The 22,970-nt window shown below is 37.8% G+C and overlaps 1 protein-coding gene across 2 annotated transcripts; it reads right to left on the minus strand.

The window, feature by feature from the left end:
• Positions 1–1,884: 1,884 nt before the first annotated feature.
• Positions 1,885–20,247, minus strand: LOC127430241 (mannan-binding lectin serine protease 1-like). 2 transcript variants are annotated; one of them, XM_051679890.1, is made up of 12 exons: positions 20,139–20,247; positions 19,435–19,657; positions 16,025–16,202; positions 15,332–15,463; positions 12,986–13,182; positions 10,269–10,416; positions 9,970–10,088; positions 9,790–9,868; positions 7,266–7,385; positions 7,104–7,175; positions 5,114–5,188; positions 1,885–5,008 (listed from the first exon to the last, which is right to left on the minus strand). In XM_051679890.1, the coding sequence occupies exons 1-12, from the start codon at positions 20,162–20,164 to the stop codon at positions 4,143–4,145; spliced, it is 2,235 nt and encodes a 744-aa protein (XP_051535850.1). In that variant the 5' UTR covers positions 20,165–20,247; the 3' UTR covers positions 1,885–4,142. The 2 variants fall into 2 exon arrangements, 1 of the variants encoding a protein (XP_051535850.1); XR_007895425.1 differs by lacking the exons at positions 1,885–5,008; positions 5,114–5,188; positions 7,104–7,175 and adding an exon at positions 8,660–9,667.
• Between the last annotated feature and the right edge of the window lie 2,723 nt (positions 20,248–22,970).

Below are 22,970 nucleotides of genomic sequence, written 5' to 3' on the forward strand. Positions count from 1 at the left end.
TGATACATGCTATTTTGGAGAATTTTGAATTTTCATTGGGTTTAGAAGAAATATAAAGGCATAACAGTGGAAACTCCATGATTCCTGATAATATCTCCCAGGGGAAGCATGTATAAGGAGAAAAGCAGAGGCCCTAAAACTGATCCCTGTGGCACTCCATACTTAACTTTTCTTTTATTTGAAATTTCCTCATTTACACATACAAAGTGGTAGCAGCCTGATAAATAGGACCTAAACCATGCTAATGCAAGTCCACTAATGCCAGCATAATTCTCCAGCCTATTCAAGAGAATGTCGTGATCTATCGCGTTGAAGGCAACACTAAGATCTAAAAGCAATAGAAGAGAAATGCAGCCACGATCAGATGATAAGAACAAGTCATTTGTAACTCTGATAAGTACAGTCTCTGTACTGTGATGGAGCCTAAATCCTGACTGAAATTGTTCATAACATAGTTGAGAGGACACTATCTTTTCTAGTATTTTCGACATAAATGGTAGATTTGAAATTGATCTGTAATTAGCCAATTCTCCAGGATCAAGCTGTGGCTTCTGAAAGGGATAGTTCACCCAAACATGAAAATTCTGTCATCATTTACTCACCCTCAAGTTGTTCCAAACCTGTACAAATTTCTTTGTTCTGCTGAACACAGAGGAAGATATTTTGAAGAATGTTTGTAACCAAACAGTTGTGGGGTACCATTGACTTCCATAGTATGGTTACAAACATTCTTCAAAATATCTTCGTGTTCAGCAGAACAAAGAAATTTGTACAGGTTTGGAACAACTTAAGAGTGAGTAAATGATAACAGAATTTTCATTTTTGGGTGAACTATCTCTTTAATAAGCGGTTCGATAATTGCCGTTTTAAAATTTCTTGGGACATGTCCTAAGGATAGTGAGGAGTTAATAATATTAAGAAGAGGTTATGAGATTACAGGGAATACCCCTTTTCAGAGCTTAGTTGGTATTGGATCTAACATTCATGTTGTGGCTTTTGAATTTTTGATAAGTTTTGTTAGCTCTTCATGACCTGTGACAGCGAAGGATTGTTGTTGCTTGTGAGGAAAATTATGAGACAATGTTTCCTGAGATGCTGTGACAGTTGATTGCATAGTTCCAATTTTATTTCTGATATGATTCAGCTACAGTACTGAATAAACACCTAGGATTATAGTGGTTATGTTCTATGAGTTTGCTAAAATATGCTGACCTGGCAGCTTTTAGTGCCTGTCTGTAGCTACAGACACTATCCTTCCATGCACCGCAAAATACCTCTAATTTTGTATTCTTCCACTTGCGCTCCATTTTGGGGCGACACTATCAAGAGTGCTAGAGAAGACTGTTTTTATATTTTCTGTTATTACATCAAGTTCTTCTAGACTTTTTGCCTTACTGAGTATGTGAGACAATTCTGGAAAATTATTAGAGAAGCGATCTTTAGTGGTCAAAAGAATAGTTCTACCTGAACGATAGTGTGGTGTAGATTGAGTGACGTTAGCTGATCGCAGCAAACAAGAGATGAGGTAATGATCTGAGATGCCATCGCTCTGTGGTAGAATTTCTACAGTATCAACATCAACTCCATATGACAGAATTAAATCTAGCATATGATTATGTCGATGAGTTGGTCCTGTCACATTTTGTCTGACTCCAAGAGAGTTGAGAATATCGATAAATGCTTATCCCAATGTGTCATTTTCATTATCTATGTGAATGTTAAAGTCACCAACAATTAAAGCTCTATATACATTAACTACTAGATCTGATAGAACATTTGCAAATTCACCAAGGAAATCTCAAAATCAAATCAAATCTAATCAAATCAATCAAATCACTTTATTGTCACTCAACCATATACACAAGTGCAACAGTGGGTTAAAGTCTTGGGTGCACTTCCGAGCAACATAGCAGTCATGACAGTGATGAGACATATACCAATTTACAATAAACATCAGATTTACACAACACAATTTACATATCTAATATAAACACACAACACAATATACAAATAATAATATTCAATGTACAGTATACAATACACACAATATAGAATACACGTACACACAATATAGAATACACAGTATACAATAAAAATTGTATATATAAAATATACAGTAGGTTGTATTGTACTGTATTGACATTCAGGCTGTCGGTTGATAGTCAGTTGCCAGTGTGTTGTTAAGAGAGTATATAATTTATGACAGTCCTGTGTGAGATTAATAAGATTAATAAAGTGCAGTGCTGATGTATATTGATCGTGAGAGATCAAGAGTTCAGAAGTCTGATTGCTTGGGGGAAGAATCTGTCATGAAGTCGGCTGATGCGGGTCCTGATGCTGCGATACCGCTTGCCTGATGGTAGCAGGGAGAGCAGCCCATGGCTCGGGTGGCTGGAGTCTCTGATGATCCTCTGAGCTTTTTTCACACACTGCCTGGTATATATGTTCTGCAGGGAGGGAAGCTCACCTCCAATGATGTGTCTGGCAGTTCGCACCACCCTTTGCAGGGCTTTGCGGTTGAGGGCAGTGCTGTTGCCATACCAGGTGGTGATGCAGCCAGTCAGGATGCTCCCTACAGTGCTGGTGTAGAACCTTAATCACATTTTTTCTAAATGATTTAGTGAGGGGTTTGTGTTTGGTAGTTCAGGGAACAGACACAGTCTCTGTATGATATCTAGGTTATACAGTCTCTATGTGTTGTAGTTTATGTAACCTGTGTTTGACGTCTCAAGGCAGCTAGCAGACATTCGGATTAACCAGCTTGTCTGATATAATCAAGACATTGGTTTATGGACTTGTAGAGGTCCCACAAACTTGGTATCATCACTTTATATGTACAAAAGTGGCGGTGGCCTCCTCTTGGTGATTGGTTCTTTTACCTGAATGGCAGGACTTCCTTTTCTGTATCTGTTGGTCGTTCTAAATAGTTACAATAACACACACACACACACACACACACACACACACACACACACACACACACACACACCATAAGGAAACTATGGCAAGTAAAGAAAGCATCGGGTTCTTAAAAATACTTATTTTATTAAAATTACATTAATATTCATGCAAATATAAAAAATCTTATTAGGTCTTAAATGGTGCTTTAAATAGGAGTTTAACCTCCCTAATTCAGAAGTTTAGAGAGAAAAGGGATTATAGAGTTTAAAAAAAAAAGCAAGCATTCAAAAGTGTGCTTAGACATTTTGTTGGTGAATAATGGAAAACAACCCATCTGGTATAAATTATTTATAATATATATTGAAGAGAATTAGAATATATAATACATGCTAATACTGATATAGGCTTAATGAGTACTGGGGGATAATCCACTTTGAGGACATTATGAGTTTTAGATAACAGCAGATTACAATTATAAAAGGAGAACATGCAAGCTAAGACACCAAAATACTGATAGAGCATGTTCATCACCCAATCGTCTATGTGATGTGCATGTTTTCATCTGGAAAACATATTCTGCAATACATCACGTCAATAAGAAGTTTCCTCTCGAATGTCAAAAAAGACATTAAGCTGATGTCTTTGAGACATCTTTGATTTAGAATGTACATAAATCTGCTCTTTTTAAGAGGTTAATCAGATGTTAATTGGAATGCGTTGGTTTTTAGATGAAACTCTCTTGAACAGACATCTCAGAGATGTACTTGTGCTATCTGGAAACCTTTTGGTATGATAACTACTTGGATTTTACAGCTGAATTTTAGCAGGAATGTGACATTCAGTGGTTAGCACAGAGCTTAAGTCTAGTGCAGCCCTTCTTGCATTGCTGAATGCAATATGGCAATATTACTGGTGGATTCAAATGTCCTGCACAAATTCATACCATTTGTACAATCAGGGAATTAGACTTTGTAATTATTTTGCTTCTTCTAAATCAAGCGTAAAACTTTAGACTTTAATTAAAAACAGCCAAATAAAATATAGAACAGAACATAGAATGTAGAACTTCAGGTAAACCTCCATTAAGTTGAGGAGAAGAAGGCTTTTAAGGGATATTACAAAGACATTGTGGGGAGAAATTTAAAATTGACATAAAAAAAAAAAAAAGTGAGAGAGTGAGCAGATAAAGTTAGAAAAAAATGAGAGAAATCCAGCTCCTTCAATGCCATTTTCCCTCATTGCTAGTGGTCTATGTCCATATGCGTGTGTAGCCAGTGCACATAATTCGCCACCCGGGTGTACACTCCATACACTCTCTGACTGCCACATTCCTCTGGCCCGCCCCAGGACACCAGTCCTTGTGCCACCCACCTGCCACTGTGGACATCCTGGATGACAAAAGCTCCCCCACTATCACCCAAACAGGTGTCCCGCCCACCCTCGTAAAAGCCAGCGCAGAACATATTGCTGGTGATATTGTAATTGACTGAACGTGAAGCATAGCTAGCTTCGCATTCATCTTGTGGCACAACCGGCAACTTCACATACTGGAGGAGTTCGGAGACAGCACCAGAATCAGACGTCAAACCGCTTGTGGAGGCAGAAGCGTTTGCTGTGTTGATGCCCCAACCGGCCACCACGCCAAGGGTGTAAGGCATTACGTCTTGACCCCCTATGCCAGGCTTTGGTAGACAGACAGGGCGCACTAACTCAGAGAGTGCCACCTCCTGGCTGAGTTTAACCAGTGCAATGTCGTTGTTGTAGTTTTGCGGGTCAAATTGTGGATGGAGGATGACTCTCTCTACAGAACGGTTGGTGGCTGTGTGCTTATCCCGTACGTCCGTGAGGCCCAAGTGGACTCGGATGTGTTCTGGAGCGACAGGGATGACGGAAAGATTATGGCGATGAGAGCGGAGCACGTGAGCTGCCGTGAGAACCCAAGATGGGGAGAGCAGAGCTCCGCTGCCAAACCAGCGGTCCTCAGGGACACGAGATGCATCCTCTACGGAGAGAAGGGCCTGCCAGGGGAACAGACCAGGAGATGCTGTTTTCCCACCAACGATTCGCTTCTGTTGGGCAGGGAAGAGCTGGGACTGTTCACCACATGCTTAAACACAAAAACAAATGTGTGCAAATTATTATAGTATTGGAACACAAAACATAATTGCACAAAGATACATTCCTAGACACGAATAATTAGTTTGAGGCTTACCAAGAGGAGTGCTACTTAGTTGAGTCAGAAGCTGGGGGTCAGGATTTGTTCTCAAGTATTTTTCATAATCTGCTACTACAGACACAAATAAAAAAGTAAGAGATACTCTAGTCATTTAATATTCATTAACCTTTATATATCACTTAATGTAATACTCAATTACCATGCAAATGCTGTTGCTGTACAATATCAAAATAACTACAAAGAACAGAATAAGTCTGTGTGGCGAGCCGGGTGTGGCCAATTAGTAAGGACGGATGCCTGGCGGAGAATTAGCTCAATCAGCTGGGAGAACGATAAGGAGGAGCCGGAGCCGCAGAGAGGGAGAGAGAGAGATGCACAAAGCTGTCTGTGTGTGTGTGTGTGTGTGTGTGTGTGTGTGTGTGTGTGCTGAAAAGCAAACCTTTTGTGTACTGCTGAAAAGCAGTGTCTTATTGTGTGACACTACAGGATAATTGTGAATATCCCCATGCACACACCTCACCTTCACCCTTTTACTCATGCCAAAGCCTCGTCTTGAACCAAACATTGGTTTATAGTGGTCTGATTGCAGCCAGTATCCATCAAGGCTTGATGTGTACTCCCCTTAACACTCACCGGTATTCTGTACGCTCCAGCTCGATCGGGGGCAGCCCATGGAATGTCAGGGACCCGGACCAATTTTCCCAGCTCCATCACAGGGCATTGGTCCTGGAAATTGGTCCCCGCAAATCCAGTAGGCCGGCCCAGACGTTACGTCCGCACCTGCGACAGCGGGTTCAACCACCTGAGGGGGAGAGCGACGAGAGATAGAGGGCACCGGCGGCTGTGAAAAACCCCGCGAACGAGGAGCCAGCTTCTGACAGACATTTCCGGGCAATAGGGGTAGGATGGAGAAAAGGAGCAGAGCAAGAGAGAGAGAGGGAGGGGAGAGAGAGTGGGAGGGCTCTTCTGCCCTCTGGTACGCCAACATATGGTCCTCAGCCAGTTGTACGGCCTCCTCCAGCAACGCCGGGTGATGGCACTGGACTCACTCCGCCATTCCTTTCGGCAGATGACGGATAAACTGCTCCAGCACCACCAGATCAGTGACTTCATCTGCATCGCAGTCCTCAGCCAGCAGCCATTTCCAACAGGTGTCACAGAGGTGGTGAGCGAAGGCAAACGGACGGCCGTGCACGTCAAGCTTTAGCGAGCAAAACTGTTGCCAGTGTTGTTCGGAGCTGCAGCCGACCCGCTGCAGGATGGTCTTCATCAGGTCGTCATACGCCAGGAAATTTGCCGCCGGCAGATGTTGTGCCACGAATTGAGCTTTCCCGGACAACAGTGGAAGGAGTCCGGCCGCCCACTGGGCATGCGGCCACTTCCAGATCTCGGCAGTTCTCTCGAATAAGTCCAGTAATGCTTCTGGATCATCTTCTGCCCCCATTTTCATGAGGGCAACTGGAGGCATGGTGGCTGCTGTGTCCGAGGTCGCGGCTGGGGCTTTCTTCAGCGTAGTAAGCTCCGGATGGCCTGCCGGTCCTCTGCTTGAGCCTGGAGAACCTCCTGGAATTGATGATCATGATCCTTGCGAAGCTCAAGCAGGGCCTGATGTTGGGAATGATGCATGCTGGCGAGTGATTGGATGACTTCGGCCAACGGCGAGGACTACATGCCAGTGTGTATTTCCTCCAGAAATCCCGGGTTTTGGCACCACTGTGGAAAATCAGGTTCTTAATGTGGAAAGGAGGAAGTGGGGACCAGGTGAACAATCCACTTAGACATTTATTGCTGCTCTTTTCAGTGTCACACAATAAGACACTGCTTTTCAGCAGTACACAAAATGTTTGCTTTTCAGCACACACCACACACACACAAAGACAGCTTTGTGTGTCTCTCTCTCTCCCTTTCTGTGGATCCGGCTCCTCCTTATCTTTCTCCCGGCTGATTAAACCTTACTGCTCGACCATGCCCGGCTCGCCACAGCCTGATTTTATTATAGGAGTCTTAACACATTAACAAACCTTACCTGGTAGACAGATGGGTAGCCGTGTCCTGTCCTCACTTACCCATTGCCCACTCTGATGACAGGTATATGTGTCTGCAAGGCCAATGAGAGTCAAATCCATAGTGAAACCTAATATGACTTAAGTGTAATGAAATCAAAAACTGACATTAATGAAATACATACTGTTGAGTGTGGGAGTGACTTTACAGCTGTACTGGATTCTGGATCCAAACAGAGTACTGTTCCCAAAGCTCTGAAAAACCACCTCACCCAGAACTAAATCTACTGGACCACAGTCAACCACTAAAGGAGCGAGAGACAGAGAGATAGACTTACTGTACTCATGACTTCCTTCTTAACGGAATATTTCACACAAAAATGAAAATTCTCTCATTATTTACTCACCTTCATGCCATCCCAGATGAGTATGACTTACTTTCTTCTGCAGAATACAAATGAAAAGTTTTAGAAGAATGTTTCAGCTCTGTTGGTCCTCACAATGCAAGTGAATGGTGACCAGAACTTTAAAGTTCCAAAAAGCACACAAAGGGTCTGGCAGCATAAAAGGAATCCATAAGACTCCAGTGGTTTAATTCATGCCTTCAGAAGCATTAGGATACGTGTGGGTGAGAAACAGATCAATATTTAAGGTTTTTATTCACTATAAATTTACTTTCAACTATGCACGTTCACGTTTTCTTCTGTTTTTTGTCGATTCACATTCTTTGTGCATATCGCCACCTACTGGGTTGTTGGGCAAATATGATTTATTTATTATTTTCCTCTGCTTTATCACTCCCTTTCTTTTTCTTGCTGCTCCCTGCCCAGTAGGTGCCGATATACACAAAGAATGTGAATCTCTAAAAAAAAAACAGAAGAAGAAGAATTTTGTCCTTTCATGAACATGCATAGGAAGGCTGGTGAAAGTGTATATTTATCGTTAAAAGGACTTAACTATTGATCTGTTTTTCACTCACAATTATCATATTGCTTCTGAAGATATGGATTTAACTACCGGAGCTACTTTTATGCTGCCTTTATGCACTTTTTGGAGCTTCAAAGTTCTTGCCACAATTCACTTGAATTTAATGGACCAACAGAGCTGAAATATTTTTCTAAAAAATAAAAATCATATACATCTAGAATGGCATGATTGGGTGAACTATTCCTTTAAATTAAACAAAATAAAATAAAAAACAATGTTTGTTTGTTTTCTTTTGCAGGTTTTAGAATGAGTTTTGTGCATTTATTTAATAAAATGTACAAAAGGCAATATTAAAAATTCTTCAAAAGTACAATTAAAGCACATTTTAGTAATTATAAAATGTGACTAAAATTAAGAGATTTGACATCAAATTAAGTCATGAATACATTATTTGTTAGAGAGATTAGATGGGAAGGATTATTTGAGCACAGTGAGGTGAAAACAGTTCAATGACTCACAGGATGTTTAGAATTATCCTTAAATGTGATTGGTGGATTTTGGTTTAGAACATGCCATAGTTCTCATGAGATGATACAGATGGAGTGGAGTTAATGAACAAATGAATAATTTAAATGGAGAAGGTCGATCATACCAATCTGTCAGTGTCCACTCTTCCAATGGGGTTTCCACAGTTGAGGGAGTTCTGTTATGTCTGAAAATCTAAGTGCATTTTATGTGTTTTCTGTGTGTCCAAAAATGAACCAAATAGTCATATGAATGTGTACTACTGATTAAAGGCAGGCATATATACTTGTAGGGCAGGGGAAAAAAACTGTAAGGATCACAACAATTAGATTTCTTAGATGTGTGCCTTGAGTACATCCACACATATGTACAGTATATTGAACACTGGTTTGATGCAACCCAAAGGCCCTTGTCATGTCATACCAGTAATGACCAGTAGAGGGAGACAATATCTTAAACTAAACTTATGGCCATCAGATGAGCTAAACTGGTCTCTGACATGGAGCTCCTATTGTAATATTGATCATGTTTAGCACAAATGATAATTTATATAAGCTTGTTTAACAAAAAGAAGTTGTGCAAAATGTTTCATTAGAATAAAGTGACAAGGATTATAATGCAGAGTTGAATTATCAACAGAATTTAACACATATTTGTTACAGTCCGTTAAGTAAATCATCAAAAATTCTCAGATTATTAAATTAAAATATATTTTTATTAAATGAAGGTTTATGATAAATTTAGATTTGGTTCTATTCAAAGACTAGCCCATAACATAACAATCCAAAATATAGTCCAGGACTAAAAATGTTTCCCAATAAACCCCAAGAAAAGGAACTACAAATACATAGAATCAACAATGTACCTTTGTTTTAAGATATTTCAAATATGGTTGAGGAGTAGTATCTGAGTACTCTGGGGTATCAAAAACTCAAGCCGTGTTAGATAACATAAAGAAAAATACAAATAAAAATGCACTGCCTAAGTTGGTCTTTATATCAAGCTGTTAATCAAATACTGCAGTGTACAATGGGCTGCAGTTTGAAGTTGACAGTGATTGGCTACCAGCTCTAACTTAGTATCTGACTAGTTAAAATGCTTGGTAGGGAACGCCGACTCCTTTCAGATCCTTTCACTGGTGGCAACAAGGAGAGGTAGAATAAGACAAGAAAGAGAAATGACAAGTAAGAAAGAGACAGTAGGAGGAAAGAAGGAGTGTGTAAACATAAATTTTAGAGTTTTCAATTAAAGACTTACTTTTACATAGTGGGATATCGCTGCTCCATTTTCCATCGTTCTGACACTCAATCTGATAATGCTCAAATTCTTTATCATCCTGTCACAGACAGAAAGCGAGAGTCTTAAAAATAGTAATGATTTGTCTCTCCATCATTCGCTGCCTTTATCAGCGCAAGAAAAGTGTGACCTTTGCCTGACCTTTTTCAATGAATATCCAGAGTCACAGGTCACCGTAACATGATCTTTGAAAATGTAGTTAGATTGCAGAGGCTCTAACTGTCCATTAAGGGGCGTCGTGGGAGGAGAACATTCAGAACCTGAAGGTGACAATTTTTAACTACAACAATGTCATACAAATATAATAAAACATTTAGTTTATATGTGTTTTCTCCATTAAAATTAAAATATTTTTTTAATTTCCCTTCTCTTCTCAAAAAGCTGCTAAATGTTGGGACAGGGCTGTTCAAAGCTCATCATAATATGCATCAGTCTCTTACCTGTGGAGGTGTAGGTGAGTTTCCAGCCTAGATTCTCTCCAGAGTTGTCACTGTGAAACAGGATGCTGACCATGTTACTTCCTGTTTGAATCTTCCCTGGTGACTGATCTCCACAAAACGGACCAAACTCTTTGTCACCGGCCAGAATCTGTGGAATAAGCATTAGCAGGATCACCTTTTATACCAAGGGCTCTATTTTTGTAAGTATGCAAAGCGAAGCGCTACGCGCAAAGACCACACACTGTCTTATCCAATTTTGGTGAGAGTGCTAATTCTAAGTGCAATTTTTGTGCCAGCGCAAAGCGCAAGTGGGCGTAGGTGGGAGTGTTTGCGCAATCTGTGGGTGTTTGCGCGCAAACTATGGGTGTATTATATGGTAATGAAGAAGCGCAAAGCGCAATTTGCAATTTTCCAGAGAAACAGGTCATTGTGCTAAGACGTTTCAAGAGCAGGTCTGTTTTCAGCGCAAAGTCTAAACTCAGTTCCTGCATTTGCAGGTGGTAATAAAATTTATGTCCAAACTCTGAAAATATTGTGGAACATCACATTATATCCCTGACAATCGCTGTATTATGAAACAAAAATTTATGAGATGTGTTAAACTCAATAGGTCATGTTTTTTTTTTATTATTATTTTAATGTTTATATTTACAGTTGTATTTATGACCTAATATGTATTGGCATTTTTCCACCTGATGTCATAGTAATTTTTAAGTCACTGCAAAAGGGGCCGGTGGAAGAAGTTGGGAAAATGTTTGGATTTGGTATGATTTTTATGACCACTTCATCATTTTAATTATATTTACATTTTGTTTGAAGTGTAATTTGAATTTATAAATATTTCTGTGACATTTTGTTTGTTTCAATAATTTTATTTAATTTTTCAAAAATTCTAGCCATGATTTGTGTGTCAGTAGATGAAAATGATTAATATTACTTATAGTACACTTTAATAATTTAAAAGTACATCCAAATCCTGACGAGAATCACATTTTCTATGCTTATAAAAGGAGTGTGTTACTGTGATAGAAATTCTCCGCGGCCTCCACGCATGACTCATCACGTGCCCCACCGAGAGCAAGAACCACACATTATTGCGACCACGAGGAGGTTACCCCATGTGACTCTACCCTCCCTAGCAACTGGGCCAATTTGGTTGCTTAGGAGACCAGGCTGGAGTCACTCAGCATGCCCTGGATTTGAACTCGTGACTCCAGGGGTGGTAGTCAGCATCAATACTCGCTGAGCTACACAGGCCCCCTTATATTGCTTGTGCTTGACAGAGAATGGACTATATGCAGATAATAGGATGCAGACGCTGCAATAACTGGAGAAGAATCTCCGAATTAAATTGCACTTGACCCAGCCCATTAGCGTGTTTACCGCGCAAGATTTCGCAAAACCCACTTGTGCCTAGACATAGCGCATGCTTGCATGAAAATACCAAACCCAAAACAGCTGACTTTGCGCTTATGATTTATGGCATAGCTCTTTGCTTTGCGCTAGTGCTCTTAAAATAGGGCCCCAAATTTCACAATAAATGCTCAAATTTAAACTAACATGTTAAATCCCCTTTCGAATGATATGATGACTATATGTAACTAATGATTTTCATGTGCACAGTGGTATCATCATTAGCCACTGGGCAAAATTGTAATTATCCACTCCTATTTTCATACACTTGCAAGTCAAATTTTTTTTTGGCAAGAGTTTTATGATACAAGCACTAATCCTTTTAGTCTGTAGTCTTATAACTAAGAACAATGGCTCTAATGTTGTTTGTACGTATGCACGTGTGACTCAAGTCAAGAGGACCCTGGGGGTTAACCTGTGGGTGACCAATATACCAGGTTGCATAACAAGGTCCTTATGGCGCATTCAAGTTCTTCTGAGAAGTACGTACTTGCGAGGTCGTAGATCGTTAATATGATATAATGTCTGTCCAAGTGATTTGGGGGGAGGGGGAATAACAGTTTTGCAATTTCTTTTTTCTTTCTCCTTTTTTCACTTTCTGGCAAAGACAGGAAACTTCTTTAGCACTAATGCAACACAATGAAGAGCAAATCCACGATTTAGGTGTGTAATTAATGCTTTATACAGTATATCTATTTTATTATTCTCTTGCAGCCACATATAATGATGGGAAATGTAGTTTTCTTGCACAAGTCTGTCGCTTATTTTCTGGCAAGCCTAATTGTTATTCTTCATGAACAGTACAAAAAATGCATACAAATTAAACTGCACAGTCAAAATCCACAAGTAAAACTGAATTATTGCCAATAACAGTTTGTTTCCGCCACTATTCTTAAATGGACACGCCTCCAATTTGGAAAGTCAGGGCTTAAAGAAAATCCAGAGTTTCCCACTCGTAACAATGACTTTGTGGTGATGTTCATGTGTGTTCAACTCGTAAATACGATCATTCTGACATGACTTGAATGCACCATTAGCCATGTGAAATTCTTACTGATGGCTTTGAGATATTTTAACATTCATGACTGACTGAGTTTATGTTTGTTTATATGGGCTCCTGTTTGTCTGTACCAGATTTCAGTGAAGATTTTTGGACATATTTACAAGCATGACGTAGTTTTCTTCTTAGATTTGCCAAATTGTTTTCATATTTGTTCTCTATATGACTTCTGTCCAGTCTATTAAATAACATTTTATCACTTAACCTGTTGCTATACAACGTGGACAAGCTACAAGATTCTCACTTTAACAAAATCATAAGGGCAGGTGACATCAGGATGGTCTTCTATGTCAAAGGTGTCATCAAACTCCAGAGTGATTTGAAATCCCTCCTCCAGCTCAATTCGGTTCATGCAGTCCAAGCTTTTGGGGTACGGTTTAGGGAAATCTGCACTGGTGATCTCTCCAGACCGCTCCAAATACACACTTTCATTACATTCCACTGCAGCAATTACAAACACAAGAACATACTGTGTATTAAGTCAATCACTCCTCATACTATAGAAACCAAAAAAGGAATGCACACTCATGAACAATTAACATATAACGACTTAAAAAAGAGCCTTTGTCTTTCTAAAAATCCCTTGGACATACAAATTGCATGCAAATGCATTCTGCTTCTCTAATCAAGTGTTTGAAATTCACAAGTTTATCCCCACCTCACTGACCCCTTAAATGTAAATATTTAACACTCTGCACTTAGTTACAATCAGATGGGCAGGGGCCAAAAGCTAGACATAAAACAGACACAGAATCACAGAAATACATGTATTAACTACGACTACAATGCATTATAGCAACATAAATCATGATAAAGTGACTAGATTTACCAAGCCAACATTTTGTAAATATGTTTTAATTAGTTCATCAGACTTACACAGTGCAGACTGCAAGATTTCTTTGCTTTTTCATTAGGAATTCCAGAAACTAATCCTAGATAATCCACCAGCGCAATATTTCTTACAAAGAAATAAATACAATGAAATTCTATGCAATTTAGAGCTAAATGTTTACATAAGCTGCATTTGTAATTGTCAGACAGCGTTTGCCATGTCCATAAATATGGACACAATGTAGATAAAGTCAGACACACACACACACACACACAAGGAATTATATTTGTTGTTATGACATAAACTTGACTAATCAACATTTTCCAGAGTTTTAGCAGCTTAAAGGATTTTCCTCATTAAGTTACAAATGAATAATGTTTTGACTCTGGCACCTTTTGGCACCAGAAAGAGTAAGAAATGGGTCAGAGAGTCAACCTTTTTCTAGTGGGAAGGTTTAATGAAGCTTATCTGGGCAGCTGGAAAAACACTGGTTTTCGAGGTAGGTTTAATCAGTAAAAATGAACCAACACATTATGCAGCATTGTTAGGCCCTGTTATAAGTAGACTTGCAGTCCACAGAACTATACAGCATCCCAAATGCCATTTTATTTTGCAGACTGGTGCAGACTTCACAGCAGATTATTACACAAAATTACAACACCACAGTGTGGACTCAAGAGCTGATGACATCATTTGGGACAGGGCTATAATGTTGGAGCAACATATACGGCACTGGGACGACTTGTTTTAACTACCCAAATATTAATAAGGTCATTATGTTCAAAGTCAAGAAAAATAAAAAAAGCCAGCATCAGGGATTTCACTATATAAGCTTCAAACATCCAAAACACCATACCATAGTATCATGAGTTTAGAAAAAAAAAAAAGAAATGGAATTAAATTGATGTTGAGGGATGAAATAACAATACTTCACTTTATTACATGGCTCTCCGGAATACTCGATTCTGATCTGTCAATGGCGCCATCTAGTGGTCTAATTTATCTGAGTAACAACCGCACATCCACGTATCAGACCATTCATCCGGGTATTAAGAGCCATCTTTCCTGCTTCTCAGATAACTTTCCAATCTCCAAAAGTAAGCTAATACAATAATCAACTCAAATCAATGTTTCATGTGCATTTATTTATTTATTTATTGCAAATAGTCTTGTAATAAGCTGTAGAAGCAGTCAGATGGTTATTAATAATACAAATTAAACATCAACATAACTCCAACGGAAACCAGAGGTGGATTTCAGCTGTTCAGCGATTTATTTCTTCTCACATAACTACATAATTTCAATGCAAATCGATATTTGATGTCCATGTATTTATTTTTTTGTTATTAGCCATATAATAAGTGGAATAATGTAAAGTCAGCCAGCTGTTATCGCAAAATAAACCCCTTCAGGGTGATACAAGACCTCTCAGCTTCAGGTCGGGGTCCTGATCTCCCTGTAGGGGTTTATTTTGCTATCACAGCCGGCTGACTGTATTATCCCTTACTTAGTTTTGCATAGAACACAGTTAGTAAAACATATGTTTGCTTCGCGCTGCTGTACAGAAGCTTTTTTTTACATACTGTAGATGACAATCCAACTGTAATGAAACAAAAATTTTGAAAAGGACTTGTTCTAACCAAATACAGAATTTATATAGAGAATGAGACTTGAAGATTTTTAGTTTAGTAAATGAAGCAGGTGTTATACAGTAATTTAACAGCTCATAATGTCAGTAGGTGGATTCTGAAATGCTACCTTTGCAGGTTCTGTTGTCGGAATGAAGCAGGAACCCATAACGACAGAAGCAGTAGAAACCACCAATGTAGTTATGACAAAAATGATCACACACAAGATCTTCATAATTTCTGACCCGGCATTCATCTATGTCTGGAAAGAGACAAAGAAAATTAGCAATTCTAGCAATTAGCCATTCAAAAAATAGTTAAGTGCCCCATGAAATTTTGAGTTTTGTGATTTTTAGTCAGTGCGTAAGAGCTTTGAGGTTATCTTAATGCTAGTGTTCTCCAAAAAGTTGACAACTTTGAGAAGATATACTCATTTAAAATTTACAATCTTTCCCTTGCTGGAAAATGGACCCCTGCACTCATGGGCATGTACAATTTTATTTGTCCAATAAAATGCTCTCTAGAATGTGTCCCTCCCTACTAGCACCTGCCTCTGACTTGCAGTGGCAAGTAACAAATCATAGTTGTGACATGGTTGTGACATAAACGAAATGCAATTAGCTTTTGTTTTGATCAATATATGTAAGTTAAGTAATTAATAAGTTAACAAGAGAAGAAAACGATGCACGTCAATCGGTTTTGTAGGGTCTTTAATACAACTGACACTAGCGTCAACATGGAAAGACCATAGTGTTTTCATGTGTGTGTACATGTTGTACAGGGGAGTGTATGTGAGTATGAATGTGTTTCTCCACACTCTCACCAACTGCGCTAAAGTGGGCCTCAAAGCCAGAGTAACGTTCCTCATTTGAGAAGTCTGAACGGAATGCCACACTGAGCGTGCTCCCAGGGGACACAATGACATCATCAGCAGGGACATGCTCTGTGTCTGTATTTTCTCTTCCACAGAACACGGCCAACTCCTCAGTGTCTGAGTATACCTGCATGAACAAACACGCAACAACAACAATCAGAACATTGCTATGCACTACACTGTCCATACAGGTTAAAGGGATAGTTCACCCAAAATTAGCCTCAAGCACCATTCACTTTCATTGTATGTACAAAGAGATCCAATACAAGTGAATGGTGACTGAGAATCACTTTCCACTAAACATCTATTTTTGTGTTCCATGAAAGAAAATTTGTCATACAGCTTTGGAGCAACATCAGCATAAGTAAATTATGACATTTTTTTTTTTATTTTTGGGTAAAGTATCACTGCATAAAAACATTATTATTAAAAATTACACATTGAGCAGACTAACAGCACATTTTCCGAGTTTACTTACATGAAATGCATAAAAAGACGCATACCATTTGAACACTCCTACCTTCTCAAGCTCTGGAAGTTCCCAAATAAATTACAGTACACAACAAGAATACTGCCAACCCATTAATTTAAGAAAATACCTGCACAAAAACTGGCATGCGCATAAACACAATTAGATTAAGTAGACAGCCAACCTGCCAATCAAATGCACAGTCATCCGTCCAAACATTTCAGACTGTAAACCCAGCCAAGTTCTCATTGTGTTTCCACAAATGCACACACACACACACACACACACAAACAGCCTTAAAACATGTCTCTAATCTGACTCCCAGCTTAAGTGTTTACTTTACCCGTGTCAGTGAACGGTGGGTAACCCACGGTTACCAAAGAACCCCCATTAAGAGATGGCCATAGGCAATTTATTTCTAAACACAATAATAATCACATACGCACAAATACACAAGGAACTTGAGAGATCTAGCAATTAAAATAAAATGTGTGTGTTGAAGACAAGCCAATGCAAGAATTCTAATTGCACAGCTATTTCACCAGACACACCTCCAGAAAAATTATTACAAAAACAATCAGGCAAAGGATAAGGTATGTGTATGAAAAATGGGCTATAATCATGGCCGTGTCTAGATGCTCCTTGTGCCCCCCTGAAACTTTTGGAAAGTCATGTGGTTTGACTGGCTGTACTCCATGTAAAACAATTTAATCATAATTTCTTTAATAATTATTATGCAAGCAGCTTTACAGGAATAGAAGTACTTTTAAAAATTAATTTGTTACTCTGCAGGACCATTTAAAGGTGCACTCAGTAACTTTTTGCTCATGTCATCTTGGACTTACATTGACACCTAGTGGTGTGGATGCAGCATAATAATGAGGGCACCCCTGCTCCATGTAGAATAACACAGCTTTTATAAGGTTACTGATATAACTAGAGTCCTCATCTCATGTAATTGGTCATGATTTTATACATATGTTTCAAAATTACAATTCATTTCTTTAGGAGTAAAACTTTTTTTAATGTGGAAACAATTACTGAGTGCACCTTTAAGATGAACTAGCAATCAAAAACGTTAAAAATGCATCCAAATGCATTCTGCTTCTCTAATCAAGTGTTTGAAATTCACAAGTTTAAAAACTTTTTTTATACATTTGAATACATATGAATTCTAACATAAAATTTTGAAAAAATTAAATGGCCACATTTATGCTTCAACTACCCATCTATGTGTGTGTGTGTAACCATCACTGTGTGTGTTTTCCATGCCCTTTGTGTCTGGCAGCGGATCTTGGTCCGTTGCCGTGGCTCGTTACCATGACTGGTTACTGTGGCACCCTCTGGGGGTATTTGAATATGACTATAACCCCCTGTGGAGTGGGCAGTGCATTGGCTCCTGTGAAATAAATGCTGTTAACTCCATCCACAGGGCATCTGCCAGACCTGTCCATCAAACCACTTTCACAGACCACTCTTACCAACTTATACAATAAGAACACCAAACTGAAAATGACATTCTTGCAAGCTCTGGACATGGTAACATGGGATTACCATTATTTTTTGGACATGCACCATGGCAATTACATGATTTTTATTCATTGTACCATGGTGATACTGTTTTTTATTGGATGGTACCGTGGTAAAACTATGTTGTTGGTGTTTTGTTTTTTACATGATACAAATGCAGTACCTTGATAGTCTTTAAAATACCTTGGAGTAGGCTACCATGCAAGTAACATGGTATTCAATTAGCATTGTAATCATTCAGTACAACAGTATATATCAAAGCACCATGATATTACCAAAATAAGCTAATATGTCTGGACCATTGTACCACCACATTACTTTTAGTAAAGGTATTGTCCAATATGAAGTACATGAATATGTAATCATTCAGTTTCATTGTAGGCTTTATGTCAAACTCTGATGTATCAAAGTACTATTATATTATACCATGACTGTACGATAGTAATTTTTTTGTAAGGGAATGTATCTGTCTTTTACAGGTTTTTTTTTTTTTTTTTTTTTTTTTTTTTACAATCATTTTCACACATTTCTCAGTACTTAGAACACATTTTCAAAACTCTTCACACAGTCATCTCTAACAACATTTAAACTAGCACAACAGTTAATCTTTCATCCAAAACACCCTACAACCATCACAACACTTCATGCCTCTCTCAACATCAGTTCATTTCACCAAAACACCGGCAAAATGTTTCTCCCAATAGAAATATTTTGTCACTCATAAACACACCACTTAACAAACACAAACAACAGGAATCATCACAAGATGTTTAATTTTGGCTTGCTGTAGTGTATGCTACTATGCTTGATTTTTTTACATACTGTATGTAAACCAGTATTCTATTACAAAGCAAGAGAGGCACTTCCCTGTGTAGAATGTACTCCATTCTACACTAATGGAATGAATCTCAAATGCTGTAATTTGCTTCAGTGTGCTTTACTGTATTTCCACATATGTGTGCATGTGGCACAATAATTTAAAAATAACAAAAAAGCTCAAACGAAAAAAAAAAAAAAAATACAAAGTTACAGTAAGCAGTACTATAATCTAAATAACAGTAAAAAGACAAATACATGTAAGTAGTTCTGCAATCTCAATTTACAGCACATCAAAACACATGGGTAGCTCTTTAGCTAAAACAGGAATCAGTTGTTTTTTTATTATTATTTTATTTATCTTGATTGTGGATATATTTCAGTATACTATTATTATAGAAATATAGCAAATTCTGTCAAATGTAATTTTGTGTGAGGTTTTGAACATAAGTTTCACAGTATTGAAAACAGTATGCAAACAACTGTAAACTGTATAATCACACTTCATTATTCTACTTATGCAAACATTATTGCAAATACTTACCTTTAAGTAGTCGTACTCACACAAGTATGACGGCTCGATGTCGAAATGCATAAAATAAAGTCGGATTTGATATCCGCCCGGTACTGTTATATTCCACTGTATTTCGGTCTCCTTCGGGTATGATTCGGGGAAGTTCGGGGACTGGATTGTCCCATACATGTCCGTGAGGTGGATGACTTGAGTCCACAAAGGCCACACGAACTGGGCCAAGATCAGAATAACACTGCGTACAGAGACATTTTATTTTGATAATGTTATCATTATCAAATGCGGCATTTTAAAGGTTAATACAAAGGTTAATTACCAGATTAAATAAAGTGTGTGTGCTCAAAACATTTCATAAAGCGATTTTAATGCGATATAATGCAGCACATATAAAACTGAGCCGGAGAAGCAAATCCCAGACAACTATAAACACTTCATGGATAATAATTCATTTCTTGCACGTTATAATAAAAGAAAATGAAATCTTAACCGATCGATATTTGATACTAAATTGTTAAACTGTAAAATAATAATAATAATAATAATAATAATAATAATAATAATAATAATAATAATAAATAATAAATAATAATAATAATAATAAGTTCAATTTTGTTTCAGACCATTTAAAATGCAATATATTATTTCTTAAAGAAAAATTAAAAGTTCAATGTGAAAGAAACAGTTTGTAGAAAGTAGCCTATTAAGAAAATTCTCACCACGTGAGCTCCATGACACCGTTCATTTACATTTATTTCTCAGTTGGAAAGGGGTTGCATTCCCGTCTGAACTTTTACTGCAAGTCACATTGCAACTGTTTACAAAAAGTGGTCTCCCCCACGGTGTGTGTGTGTGTGTGTGTGTGTGTGTGTGTGTGTGTGTGTCGGGGCGGGGTGAAAGTTTCTGTTTCTGAGGTTATCACAGCCACAGTATCAATATCAACAACACTAACAACAAGTTAATAGTATAATAATTAACAATGCTGTGCATGTAGCAATTTACAAAAAAAGACAATATCAGTCAATGGTGCATTACTGGTATATATCAAGCAATATGCTTTTATTTATCGTTTATTTATTGTTATATGTTTATTAGCAATAAATTAAAGCAAGATAAAAATAAGGGAAATAAAAATTATGCATCTTTCCAAACCTTTATAAATACAGTTTTTATATTATACAGTATTTGTCAAAGATTGGAAAGTTCTTGGAAAGTCCAAAATTCACAAAAAAATAAATAAATAAATAAATAAATAAATAAATAAAAAATAAAAAAGAAGAAGAAGAAGAAGAAGAAAGAAAGAAAACAGAAAATGACAGAGATGATCCCAATTAGATTTTTTTTAATTATGTTCTTATATCACCTAGGTGTGAACTTACCAGCAAACACACACACACACACACACACACACACACACACACACACACACACACACACACATGTTGGTGCGGCTATCCTTATGAGGACTCTCCATAGATATAATGAGTTTTATACTGTACAAACTATAGATTCTATCCCCTAAACCTAACCCTCACAAAAAAACTTTCTGTATTTTTACATTTTCAATTTTTTTAAAGTGATTTGAATTAGACACTAGAAATGTCCTCATAAACCACATTTATAGCATAATACCCTTGTAATTACCAGTTTGTAACCTAAAAAAAATGTCCTCGTAAACCACCCAAACCCGCCCACACACACACACACACACACATGTTGGTGCAGTGATCATTATGAGGACTCTCCATAGAAATAATGATTTTTATACTGTACGAACTATAGATTCTATCCCCTAACCCTACCCCTAAACCTAACCCTCACAAAAAACTTTCTGCATTTTTACATTTTAAAAAAAAAAACATCATTTAGTATGTTCTTTAAGCGAATTTGAATTAAGGGGACACTAGAAATGTCCCCATAAACCACATTTATAGCATAATACCCTTGTAATTACCAGTTTGTAACCTGAAAAAAGTCCTCATAAAACACTTAAACCTGCCCCCCCCCCCCCCCCCCCCCCCACACACACACACACAAAGCAGTATAAAACAGACAGTCTATGCAAAAAAGCAACAAAAACTCCTAATAATTATGTCAGCTGACCCAACAATAATCTGTTAGTTCTGAAATCACATTCATTAAAAATGTACTTCATATGATTTTACCTCTTTTTTTCTTTTCTTTTCTTTTCTTTTCTTTTCTTTTCTTTTCTTTTCTTTTCTTTCTTTTTTAGTTTTTCTTTCTTTTTATTATTTTTTTTTATCAACTAAAATCAGCACTTTGTCCTTGTTTGAGGTCATCTCTGTATGTGTATGACTAATCTAGATTTGTGATATCACTGTGGGTGATGAAGTCTGATTAATGTGTTTTAAACCTTCAAAAGTTCTTTAAATCCAGAAAGATCCACATCCTACTGTTTTGTCTCTCGGTATGAGAAAGTGAGGGAGTGCTAATTGGACTGTTATCACAACAGTGTTATAGTCGACATGTGGGAAATGAGCTGTGTTTGTGTAAGAGACAGAAAGAAAAAGCATAGGGTTAAAAAAAAGTTATATGTGTTACAAACATGCCCATTATGAAAGAGGCCCATGAAGAGCAACCACATACTGTAGAAAACAGTTTGCATGTGAACTTTGAAAATTAGGGTTGTCTTAAGCCTGATTGTTATAGGGTGAAGGTAAGGGTGCCTATCTCAGATAATGCAGAATAACTGAGTCAAAAATCCTGCATCATCACCAGTGTGCCCTTAAGCAAGATACTTAACCCCAGGTGATTTAGAGGTACAGAATTACTGTACTGTCACTCGGGACAAAGAGTATGTTCTAAACGGCAGCTGCAACTACACAATGATATTGTCTTGGGTAATTGCAGTAGATGGGCGACAGAGACAATTGAACTGAGTGAATTGCTATTAGCTTTTTGACCTCTAGAGGGGAGTGTTGACCACCCTATGCACTACTAAGTGCATTTATTCTCCGTCAGGGGGTCGCTCCCACTTTATGACTCCTACTATGATAATAGCTTGGCTCATGAATATTAAATAGGTTACGTAACTTGAAGCTCCATATCGAGTAATTACGTAATCAATATTGATGAGGAAACTTCAAGCGACGAATTCTCATGGAAATTTAGAAGAAATTAGATACTGTTTAGAAGGATACACAACATCGTGACAGGTAAGACGAGCAAAAAAGAAAATACAAGTGAAATGTTCAAAGTTGGTCACTAAGGTTTACTTTCAACTTTGATTGAATTTGTGTATTATAACCGCCACACAAATGTGCCATGGTAACCACAATTTCCTCCGTTACTATCATTATTGCAGTAAAACTGTGGTATTTTTATTTAGTCACCACTTTGATTAAAAAATAAAAATAAAAATAAAAAAATGAAAGAAAGAAAGATTCAAAAAACTTCTCACACCGGTTGAAGGAGATCTCATATCAAAGCTAAACGATTTATTTTACGCCACTATGTCTGCCATTGTGCAAGTAGTAGTCCCGCCCCAAACTCTCGCCATTGGCAGAGATTCGCCTGCTATTTTTTTGATT

This window comes from Myxocyprinus asiaticus, chromosome 39, assembly GCF_019703515.2.
Source record: "Myxocyprinus asiaticus isolate MX2 ecotype Aquarium Trade chromosome 39, UBuf_Myxa_2, whole genome shotgun sequence".
NCBI lineage: Eukaryota > Metazoa > Chordata > Actinopteri > Cypriniformes > Catostomidae > Myxocyprinus > Myxocyprinus asiaticus.

Excerpts from the sequence above, each read along its gene's own strand:
- LOC127430241 (XM_051679890.1), bottom strand. The coding sequence starts at position 20,164 with ATGAACGGTGTCATGGAGCTCACGTG. Across the intron at positions 19,658-20,138 it reads GGTGTCATGGAGCTCACGTG|TGTTATTCTGATCTTGGCCC; the intron begins GTGAGAATTTTC and ends CTCTGTACGCAG. Across the intron at positions 15,464-16,024 it reads GGCCCACTTTAGCGCAGTTG|ACATAGATGAATGCCGGGTC; the intron begins GTGAGAGTGTGG and ends GTCTCTTTCCAG.